The 12,147-nt window shown below is 33.9% G+C and overlaps 1 protein-coding gene across 3 annotated transcripts; it reads left to right on the plus strand.

Annotated features, from left to right (window-relative positions):
- The first annotated feature begins 8,824 nt into the window (after positions 1 to 8,824).
- On the plus strand, positions 8,825 to 11,122 carry LOC117123145 (cell surface glycoprotein MUC18-like). Of its 3 annotated transcripts, none has more exons than XM_033268992.1 (2): positions 8,825 to 8,936; positions 9,415 to 11,122. In XM_033268992.1, exon 2 carries the CDS (start codon positions 9,514 to 9,516, stop codon positions 10,648 to 10,650), a length of 1,137 nt encoding a protein of 378 aa, XP_033124883.1. In that variant the 5' UTR covers positions 8,825 to 8,936; positions 9,415 to 9,513; the 3' UTR covers positions 10,651 to 11,122. The 3 variants fall into 3 exon arrangements, with proteins under 3 accessions (XP_033124883.1, XP_033124884.1, XP_033124886.1); XM_033268993.1 differs by having other exon boundaries at positions 8,826 to 8,936; positions 9,599 to 11,122; XM_033268995.1 differs by having other exon boundaries at positions 8,870 to 8,936; positions 9,948 to 11,122.
- Positions 11,123 to 12,147: the final 1,025 nt, after the last annotated feature.

The following is a 12,147-nucleotide window of genomic DNA, read 5'->3' on the forward strand; positions in this document are numbered from 1 at the left end:
ACACAGACATGAATATGTAGCAGTTGAATACTGTAATCATTTTAAGACTTAACAATCAGATACAAAAATGTGTAGACCTACATAATTTTTGAAGGAATCATTTTGTATACATTGTCTAATATTACCTCAGGGTTTCCGTCAGTTTATTTCTTTAAGTTATTTTTTGACTTCCACCAGCAAGTATCATCGATACCTGATACGCTTAATGTGTGCGCGAATCATCTATAAACGTTGTTTAACCAACAATGAAGGAATCTAACCCTAATTAGATTTTTGGTATAATGTTATGTTTATTTCTAGTTTGCTTACCTTGTATAAATGTTTATTTTGTTTAATTAATGATGTTTTGCATTAGTTAAATAGCAATGTAAATTAATTTAGATTACGATGAAGAAACGGTAGAAAAGAAAATATTACAGTTTAGGGATAGTAGACCATGCAGCGCCCCTATAGATTATGTTCTATTCCGAGGAGATTGTGCTAGTTTGTACCTTGCTTGAATGATTAAACCGTAAATAAATGCCACTGTTTCATTTCAAATATCTGCTTTAGTTGTAAGAGAATGTTACTTTTATTTGTTTCAATGTATGCCTGTTCAGAATATATGTTATGTGCAATGATATCAAAATAAATGCTATTTACGTAAACAGTGTCGTCCGTTGATTTCTTTAATTAAGGCACATTAAATCATTTAAAACTTGGGTGCCATTTAAAAAAAATCATGAATCCTAACACGAATTATTCAACAGCAGAGCCAAAACACAATAAACCACTACAACATCACGAATCTCCAACTTTTCCCTTTTATTGTATACCTTAATTTGTTCGGAACCTATTGCTTTAAATTTAAATTGTTGAAATTATATTACTTCTTACAGCTGATTTATTTTATCTTTTAAAGACTTCTATAACATTTGATTGTGATTCCATCCACTTTAGGAGTTTCCTTTTTTGGTGATGTCTAGAAAACTCAGATCTAGAAAATTGAGTTTTAGTTCTAGATTTAGTTAAAATTTCCCTCTAAAATAATGGTATGGATTGTTTTACAGATCTGAGGTCTGAGGTTTTTTAGACACCCTGTTTTCTAGCTCTTACTATTACATCTTTGTGACATGGTTCTATGAATAATTGCTTATGATGCTAAGTCATCCACAATTATACAGTTACATGTAACTGTAGACATATATTACAGTATATCTTGAATACATGGACCATATGCCTTGTCAAAATAATTTGGAATGTTATTGTTTTTGGTTTTCGACAGATTGAATTACTTAAAATTTATTGCACACACACTATAGATGAATTGTAGACCACAATTGCTTAGAAAAATAACCAACATACCATTGAGAGTACCCAAATACAAATACACTGCATAAGTTATTATTATGGCCATAAGTAAAGTATTCTTCAGAATAAGCAATCAGGTAAGAACGATCTTGCTTACACTACTTTTTGTCTTTATAAATGTCAGTGATGGGCCATAACTAGGTTAATCTATCAATTTAGATAGTGTATGTTTTACAAGAGTACACAAGCACACACACTATGCCATAAATAGGCCTATATAAAATTTAAAATTGCATAAATGTTAAAATTGAAATTTAAAAATCTCAAGTAATAAAATGAATATGAAATAGGAAAACAATAAAAAGATAAGAACATGATACATTATAAAATCAGAGAGCAAATATTCCTTTAGTTTTCTCTTAAATATTCCGTGATCAGCAATTTCTTTTAAATAATATTCCAGTCTCGGATATCAGTAGCAAAAAATGAGGTATGATTTACCTTTTGTTTTGGATCTGCCAAAACAAAGCAATGCAGAATTGATAACCAGGCAACTACACCAATGATGCAAACCAATATTAACGGAATACTAGATACAGTCTTCGAAACAACTGTTACAGATTTTTCTGCCACATCTACAACCAACTCAAGTGACGTATCTGGCAACAGTTACCTTACGTCATTGCAACATGCAACGGTGAAGCATCAACCGAGGGCCATAGGCCTCTAAGTTATGGCTAATGTTAGAAGGGGGTTGCCAGGAGTTGCTCTCCTGGGGGTAGGAGAATCCCCGAAAGATCCCACGTTTTAAATTTTAATTTAAAAAATGAAAATTCAAGGACTAGGTATTATACTGATTCACGTTTTCAAAAAAGTCATCGTTTTTACCCCCTAAAATGGCCAAGGCTAGAAATATATATATATATATATATATATATATATATACTGTCTTTTAAAAAATATGGTATTTTTTTGCAGCAGAAATGGGGCTCATAAAAATATACTGTATATTATATCTTCTGCCAATAAAAATACCATATTTTGTATGACCCCTGACATGAGGTCAAGAGCCAGAACATGACGTGGGTTGTTTTGATTTTTCTGTCATGGAAAAGCGAAAAATAATGCGAAATGTGGACTGAAAATATGACGATATTTACGATTCAAAGGCAAAAAAAAATAGATGAAACCAAAATTACAACATTCTTTAAGGAAACCATGTTTATTGAGAAGAAGAAAGCTCACTTAAACAGGTCAATCTAAACTTCCGTCTCACGAAAGGCATTGTGGGTAATAAAAAGGACCTTTTAATGCAACTATTCAAGAAGTACTTTTAGCAGAATCATAGAGCTATTAACAACCAGAGTGCTGACAAGATGGCGGAGCAATGCAGAGTTGTGTATGTGTACCATCCAAGATGGCTGCCGTATGAAAGCCCCACCTTTAGGCTTAGTATACATATTATTACAATAAATAAGCCCTCTGACTGAATATTATTTCATTAATGGTAATTAGTATTGATGACAAATTATTAAACTGTCGTAGCCAAAAAGAGGCCAAGTAGAGCATCTTATTCAAATATTTAAAAAAATTGAAATCGTGTACATTACACCCATACACCGCAACGCTCGAATTTCAAAACACGTATAACTAGCTGTACTGAACTTTCTGTGTAAATTGAGGGCGCCATTGAAAAGTGCTCAGACGAAATTTGATTGGCTGAATCTATGGCAGCCATCTTGGATGGTACACACACACAGCTCTGCGTATTTCGAACATCGAATACATTGCTGTTAGCGCTCTAGTATTCTTATTATATCTCTATGCGGGATGCTGGATTTCAGATAACGTATTTTATACGGTTTTATTTTATACCGTATTTTGAGTATAAGCAGCAGAAACAGGCCCTAACATTGTTTTTCTACAAATAGATCCATTGATAATACAGTATACACCATTGGTAAAATCTTATATTATGAATTTGCAAAAGAAGGCTATAGACTAGGAAAAAATCTGAAAAAAAAAATGAGTTAGGTGGAGTGGAATGTTAAAAGCAGTCAGCATAGCCAGATATCCTAATTAATCCCTTCTGATAACCCTAAACCCTAGTATACAAATGGCGGCCATTTTTCAAAATGGCTGCCAAATTTACCTAAAATGTACATAAAATTGGAACAAAATAAGCTACAGATATGACTTTGGTGTCTAAACTCATAATTTCTAGACAGGCAATAAACTAGACATATAAAAACTACTGTAATTCGAATCCAGGATGGAATGCAAAAATAGTTGTTTATTTGTTTCAAAATAACCACAAAATATACTTAAAATGTACATAAAATAAGAACACGTATATAAGTTACAGAAAAAAAAGGGTTTTAAATAAACACATTCTGAGACAGAACAGTCTCAACACAAAAATATATTATTTAAATAACTTTTTTTAATATAAAGCAATTGCCATACATTTGTGTAAAAAATGCTGTACAATAAACATGAGCATTGCAAGAAAACTTACAACCAATCAGAATCAAGCTTATGCTTCTTGTCATGCATTACTGCCTTCAGCTACCTGACAACTGATAACATTTACTTTAGTTTCAAGTTTATGCAATTAAATAATTAAAAGATGGTAAGTTATGATTTAAATAACTTTTTAAAAATTTAAACCAATTGCCATACATTTGTAAAAAAAATGCTGTACAATAAGGATGAGCATGGCAAGAAAACTTACAACCAATTAAAATCAAGCTTACTGAAAAATGAGGCGCTTTTCGGTGTTTAGCTACTATAAACCAGAATTAACCAGCATTGCAACAAAAGATATTGCAACACAAAACATCGAAGCTCCTCTCGGCATCAGACAGGGGGACAACAAAAAGTTACCAAGCAATTGGTAAACCTGCTGGAGCAAAAACATTTGGAGATCTGGCAGAAGCGTTTTCCTCAGCTGTCTACAATAATTTTAACACAACATGCACCCAGGTAGATGTCACTTTTGACAGATATAAGAGTAATTCCATTAAGTTAGGAACACTAATTAAAAGAACTGGTGTTCAGAGCAAACCAAAGAAGAATAGTCACAAACCAGGATGTTCCTCTTCCTATCAAATGGAAACAATTTATAGATCTTCCAGAAAATAAAAAAGATCTTGCACACTTCCTCAGTGAAAGTATATCGTCCAAAGCTAGAGAAACCATGCTTAATGGTGAAATAATCACATCAGGTGGATTTCTAAATGAAACAGAGGTGCTTCATCTCATGATGCAAATGTGCCTTTTCTAAAGTCTATGCATGAAGAGGCAGACACTAGAATCATTTTACATGCTTTAGCTGCTTGCAAGAGTGGATATGAACGGCTCATAATCTGCTGCAGAGATACTGATGTGCTAGTACTCCTTGTGCATTTTGCTAACCAACTGAGCCAAGAAATTTGGTTTAGAACAGGAACTGCTCAGCGAAGACGTTTTGTTGCAGTTCATGAAGTCAGTCTACCTGTAAACATACGAAAGAACTTAGCAGCTTATCATGCACTGACTGGGTGTAACACTGTAAGTCAATTTCTAGCTTGTGGGAAAAAAAAACATCATGGAAAACATTCCAGGAACACTGTAATCTCTTTGAAGATCTTACACACTTAAAGGAGAAACCACCCAGAAAGTAGAAGCATTTATTTGTAAGTTGTATTGCCCAGAAACAACCGAGACATTGATTAATGATTTACGCTTCAAATTGTTCCAGAAAGGTACAAAGGAACTCAGAAATCTTCCACCCACACAACCGTCCCTTGCACAACACATCAAACGGGCCCACATTCAAAGTAAGGTTTGGTACATGTCCGGAGTTCCACAGCCAGAATATGGTTCACCAGTTGGTGAAGGTTGGTGTAAAGACCAAGATACAGGGATGTTAAAGCCTCAGCTGCTAATGGATGACCTATTACCATGTGACTTCACAGATATTGTAAATTGCAAATGTATGTCCTGCAATACTACAAGATGTACCTGCCGGTCAAGAAATCTGCAATGTACCGCAGCATGCGGCTGCAATGACCTCTGCCAAAATCCTCTTAACTGCTCGTCAGATGAAGAATCTGAGACAGAAAATGATTAATGTGTTACTCATTGACATTTTATGTAAAGCACCAAATAGTTTAGAAATTGTTTATTACAAACTTGTTTACACTGAAACCAAGATTCAGAAATACCGGGTTGGTGTCCGGCGGGGATAGTTTTACCAATAATTATTATTCATCTATAATCACACTCTATATTGTTATATTATATCAATCACTGCCCCGAAACCTAGACTCAGAAATACCGAGTTGGTGCCCGGTGGGGGATAGTTTTACCAATAATTATTAATCATCTATAATCACACTCTATATTGTTATTTTATATCAATCACTGCCCGGAAAACTTGACACAGAAATATCAGGTTGGTGTCCGGCGGGGGATAGTTTACTAATAATTATTAATCATCTATATCACACTATATTGTTATTTTATATCAATCACTGCCCCGAAATCTAGACTCAGAAATACCGGGTTGGTGTCTGGCGGGGGATTGTTTTACCACTAACTTTTAACGAGCAAAATAAAACTTTACAATTCGCTATTTAATTTTGAAAAAAAAAATGGTTATCGTATTTATTATTTTCCATACGTCTATTATACAGTAGAGTACAGTCACACAAAAGTGTCAATAGTACATAAGGTTATTGGTCATTGATGCTTGGACATAGTTTTGCATAATTTAGTTGTGCCTGGCTAGCGTTTTAATAATGATTTGTACCTGCCACCAGAGTTTAATCTGTATTTTAAAATTGAAGCCTAAATATAATTAACTATTACCATAATCATATTTATTATACATCTAATGGATTCCTTGCCTCAAGTACATGTGTTTTGACACCAAGATCATACATCTAGCTTTAGTTCCAGTTTTATGTACATTTTAGGTAAATTTGGCGGCAATTTTTCAAAATGGTCGCCATTTGTATACTGGACGAAAAATCAAGTGTCAACAGGGCTTAGGGTGATCAGAAGGGATTAATTAGTATATCTGGCTATGCTGACTGCTTCTAACATTCCACCCCCCCCCCCCCTAACTTGATTTCTAGGCCTCTTTTAAAATTTTTTCTACTAGTCTTATTAGTTTCCATGAGGTTTTTGCTTCCTGCAGGAGTGTGGATGCTGTCTTGATTTCCAAAAGACTCCCGCAATTTGCAGGAGATTCTCCGTACCTATTGTGTGTAATAGAGTGTATCTGGTGTGGTATTTGAATCTGTTCAACCATGAAGCCTCCGTGGTCTAATGGTTATGATGCTCTGTCGCCTTGACAGCGAGAGGTCGCAGGTTCGAGTCCCGCCAGAGGCATTTTATTACACAATTTCTTTATTCATTTATTTACAGGACTACATTCGTTGAGAGCTATGCTACACGATGTATTTATTCAGTCCTTTATTCGAACACTGTATTTAATGAAAGTCATGTAAAAGAATTCTATGAAAAAAAGATGTAAAACCTGGTGATCTTGTATTAAGGGAAGCTGATGAAGATCAAGTTCTTGACGTCATTAACAAACTTAATGTTAACAAAGGAGTTGGATTAGATTCCTTACCTGCTAGGTTTGTTAAAGATGGTGCTAAGAGCATTGTTCAGCCGCTCACATCCATTATTAATTTATCTATTAGAACTAGATGTAGTCCTAAAGAAAAATGATAACTTACATGCTGGGAATTATCGGCCCATATCTATACTATCTGCAATTTCCAAAATTGTTGAACGTATTATATATGATCAACTAATGAGCTACTTAACTGATAAAAACCTCCTTTACGATTTCCAGTCGGGCTTTAGGCCATCGTTCTCTACTGACACTTGCTTGATACATCTGTCTGATTATATACGTAAAAAATAGGATAATGGTGAATATACTGGTATGTTAGTCTTAGATTTAAAAAAAGCGTTTGACACCGTTCAACATGAAATTCTTTTGTCTAAATTAAGAGCTATAGGGTTATCTGATATCTCTATTGTTTGGATGCAATCATATCTGAGGGGAAGATGTCGACAAGTCGTCGACATAAATGGTACTACATCTCCCTATGCTAGAAACAAAGTGTGGTGTGCCACAGGACTGAATACTTGGGCCTCTTCTATTTCTAGTTATGGCAACGACATGTCATCCTCCGTAGAATGCTAATTATTATTGTAGGCTGATGATGCAGCATTAATGGTATCAAGTAATAATGTAAAACACATTGAAACTCAATAATGAAGAACTAAAATCTATAAATAAATGCCTTATTGATAATAAACTAATGCTACATTTAGACAAAACTGAATCTATATTATATGGAACACGAAATATGTGTAGAAGACAATCAAAACTGGATATTACCTTTAATAATTGCAAGATAAATGCCAGAACTTGTATTATGTACCTGGGTCTTGATCTTGATCAGCACCTTAGCAGTAAATCCACTGGTACGAACGTTTTAGGTAAGGTACATGGTAGACTTAAATTTCTTTTCAGAAATAGAAAATATCTAACGTATAAATCACTCAAATTGCTTGGGTCTTCACTTATACAATGTCACAATGACTATGGGAGCTGTACGTGGTTCTCTTCGCTTACTCAAAAACTTATAATGAATATATAAAATTAAATTGGCTACCTGGTTTAACTAGAGTTGCTGAACGTAAATGTATTCAAATTTTAAAAATTATAAATGGCATATCCCCTGTATATTTAAATATTGGTATTGAGTTCACTAACCTATTTCATAACTATAATACTAGATTTTCTACTTCTAGAATGTCAATTTATAAACAAAAATCTGGTACACATAGTAGATTCTCATTCATCGATACCGCTATTGATGAATGGAATGAATTTCCTTATAATGTTCAAAATGCACAATCCATATACACATTGAAAAACTCATTAAGAACCACTATTTATATGAGCTTCATAGTAATATATAGTTTAATGTTGATGTCAATTTTGGTTGAATCTGACTCTGATGTTTTGAAAATGTTTATTTATTGTATTGTTTCCTTATTGTTCTATTATTATTCTGTAATTTTAGTATTCTCATTTAGGGATCACAGTAGAAATAAGAGATGTGTATAAGAGACAGGTATAGACATAGATCGCTAATATTATCCGACATAAGCAGCCATTACCCAGACCTACAAGAAGATCTGTTAGTGGGACATCAACATCGTCTTCACATTGCTCGGTCTAAAACTTCTTTGCACGTGCAATCATGTATTCCGACACATAGTGGAATCCATCACCAAATAACAGCCAGTATTCACTTGATAATACAGTATACAGTACACCATTGGTAAAATTGATACACCCTGGAAACATAAAGTGAAACAAGTTTATTGTGATGCATTTGGACAAATAATTTTGGATTCTGCTTTCAGTCTGCTCATTGGATGTATGCAAGCTACATTGTTATGGATTTATACATGCCTATTTATCCATTCAAAATAAAATCAATCATGCATAAGCCTATAAGGAAGTAAAACTCTAATTTCCAACTTGAAAATGTACCTGTAAGAGAAAAATCAACAGAAACTTTCATGGATTTGGATATAGTATGTGTTGTTGATGGACTTCAAAAATGGTATGTATATACATTGTCCATTACTTTTATATATGCCTCAATAAATATGTAGAGATGCCTAGATAATGTGTTTAGCATCACACATAAGCTTGATTTTCTCTTTGATGTTACTGACATAGAATCTTATGCTGGGAATCAATTAAGTGCTGAAGTTATTTCAGTTTAAAGTTAACAATTTATATATTTTGAAATATTTACACATTAAATAAAAAGGTATAGACATGATGATTTACTTGATTGACTGATGAACTGATGTGTAGGATGCAACTACCTCATATGACTTAAAAGATGCTTAACTTCAACACCTAAAGTCATGCATTTAAATCTTGCAAACAAATTGAATTTCTTCACAATCCTTATAGGGTATTGTATATAAAACTTTAAATTTTGTCATTAAATAATGTGTAAATATATTATTATATATGTTACTGTTATTATTTACAATTTAAAGTAGATTGCAAACTTCCTATTTTTTCAGATTTTTGCCTGAATTCCATCTTCAAAATTTAATTTACAATTCTTGAAGGATTAAAAAAAAAATACTTCAGCATTTTTCTTACAAAGAAAAACATAAAAAATGTTTGGTAAATGTGTGTTACAAGCTATTATATTACTAGTTTCTGTTCTGCAAGTAATGTCCTACAGTGTGACACTTTTTCCAGAATTCATCACTGCTGAAGTTGGAACTGATTCAGTCAACTTCACCTGTAGAATACAGTTGACAGAACTAGAGGCAATGATTTCACATTGGATAATATGGTGGAAGGACAACAACAAAATTGCAGACAATGATATTGTATTGATAAATTCTGCCAAGTACAGTGTTCGTGGATTATCATCTGCTGCAACAGTGGAATACATACAGATTTTACAAGTTAATAATATTAAAGAAACTGATTATGGCGAATATGTATGTACTTTGGTTTTAAATCGACCTAATATGACAAGTACTTCATCAGATTCTATACTTATAATAAGTAACTTTATTTTTCAACCTGTCTGTTCCATTAGTCCAAGTGAATCTGAAACTGGACAGCAACAGATGACACTGTTCTGTACAAGTTTACCAGGTGATCCTCCAATAGTACTTTACTGGAAGGATAATGAAGGTAATATAACTGCAATAAAACAACAGCAACAAAATGAACCAGTGATATTATCATATACAGTTTCTGTTGAATCTTTATCAAGCAACCCGAGGTTTATATGTACCGCTAAAAGTACAGTATCAACAGACACAAAGGAATGTGTCATTGGCAATCTGACTTCAATGACAATGATGACAAGTGGAGAAGTCACAAGCATGGCATCATCTAGCATAGCACAATCTATTGAAGAATCTACAGCAACCAGATATGAAACATCTCCACAATGCAAATGTGTTTCTTGTGACAAAGACAATAATACAGCTATTGCTATATTATCTGTCATTGGAGCTATAAGCATATTGGCCAACATGGCATTTTCAAGTTATATACTCATCAAGAAAGGAAAAAAGAAAAATAAAAATGAAAAAGACTCAAACTACTATGCAACTAGCATAAGTCAACAGCATAGTAAACAACAGCATGGAGTTGAAATATTTAAACAAGAAGCTGGAGAAGATGGTTATATGGAACCAATTGAAGTTGGAGAAGATGGCTATATGGAACCACCTGTACACATTCCAGATCCATATGAACAAATCAATATTAATGTTGAATATGATTTTTAGATTCAATTTATTTGGAATATACCAATATAGTTTTTATAGACTAAAAACATGACAAAAAATAAAATATGTATCAACCCACTAACATGAGAAATATGTTTTTATTTTCTTATTGTAAAGGAAAATTTCAGAAAAAAATGCATAAATTGTTAAATTAAATTGGGTACTACTACCACAAGGTAGGGGGCGTTCTACTGACAATCGAACAGCGTTCGGAACTCAAAAAAAAATTTGCTTTTGAAACTCAAACACGCATTATAGAGATGCAGCACGCGTTCGCCACGAACTCCTTTTACCGTCATTTGAAGGACGTCCTCTAGAGCATTGTAGTGCAGGCCTGTATCCAGGGGGGGTTTTTATGGTTTGGGAAAACCCCTTTTTGTAGCAAACCCCACTTTTTTCTGGCGAAACCCCCTCTGTAAATTTCCCAAATAACTCCTCCAACCCAACTAATGCACTGCAGACCCACCCAGACACAGACATACCTGCTTTTATAGCATTATTTAGACCCATAAACCACAAAAATCCTCTTGCTTTGGAAGTTTCGCCAAACCCACCAGGGCTTCGACTGTGGACCTTACGCCCAGAACTCCCCCCCCCCCCCCCCCCCCCGCGGCCTGTCTCTTATACGTTCAGTACTTTTCGATCAAGGACATAAACGTGGTAACTCCAAGAATAGGTCCATGCTCCAAGAGTTACTCATTTTTAAAGTGTTTTTAGTGTAATATAGTAGTAGGCCTATAATACAGAATATTGTTATGAAAGAAAATTTTCATGAAAAATCCAGATACACTACAATAATACACATTGTATATAATATGCATATTGAAGAACATAAGATAAAAGTTGAAAAACAAAAACTTCTTTATAAGGCAGTAGACACATGCTCCGGCTTGGAGCCTACTTTTGTAAAATAGTTTTATAGGCAATAATCATCAGAGGTCAGGGTGCCAGCTGCCACATTTCACACATTCGACATCAAATCCAAGACCTTACAAAAAAAGGTTATTAGTAAAGCTTTTTATTATCCTTGTTAATTTTTGTTTAGTTAATGAAGTTCTGCATTAATAGCAATGTAAATTACAGGAGATTATTATTGCCAGACATTTAATAATGAGAACGAATGATGTAAGTTTTCTTCTCATATTGGTGTTTAATTCTTCTTTCTTTCACCTTGCTTAGACATTACACAAAACATTTACGTATTACACAAACATGTTTTGGAAAAACAGTTTCCATCATCAGTGTAAAACTACGGCGTTAGGTTCACGTTATTTGTAACTACTTTCACCGCGTATGTAAATTAGATGCTACACTTACTGTAACAGCTGACAAAACAGAGGCAGGGGCGGATCAAGAATTTGAAAGAGGGGGATTCAAAACATTTCCAAAAATACCCAAAATTAAAGGGGGTCCGGGATCTCCCCATGGAAAATTTCCCCCTTGAATCCGCCACTGATAGGGGAATCCTCTAAACACTCAGGTGACCTAGGGTTTTAA

Source organism: Anneissia japonica, unplaced genomic scaffold (genome assembly GCF_011630105.1).
Source record: "Anneissia japonica isolate Jap-2015-1 unplaced genomic scaffold, ASM1163010v1 scaffold7968_len47610_cov122, whole genome shotgun sequence".
NCBI classification, from domain to species: Eukaryota; Metazoa; Echinodermata; class Crinoidea; order Comatulida; family Comatulidae; genus Anneissia; species Anneissia japonica.

Bases quoted from the DNA above. Each gene is read 5' to 3' on its own strand.
- LOC117123145 (XM_033268992.1), top strand. From the start codon at position 9,514: ATGTTTGGTAAATGTGTGTTACAAGCTATTATATTACTAGTTTCTGTT.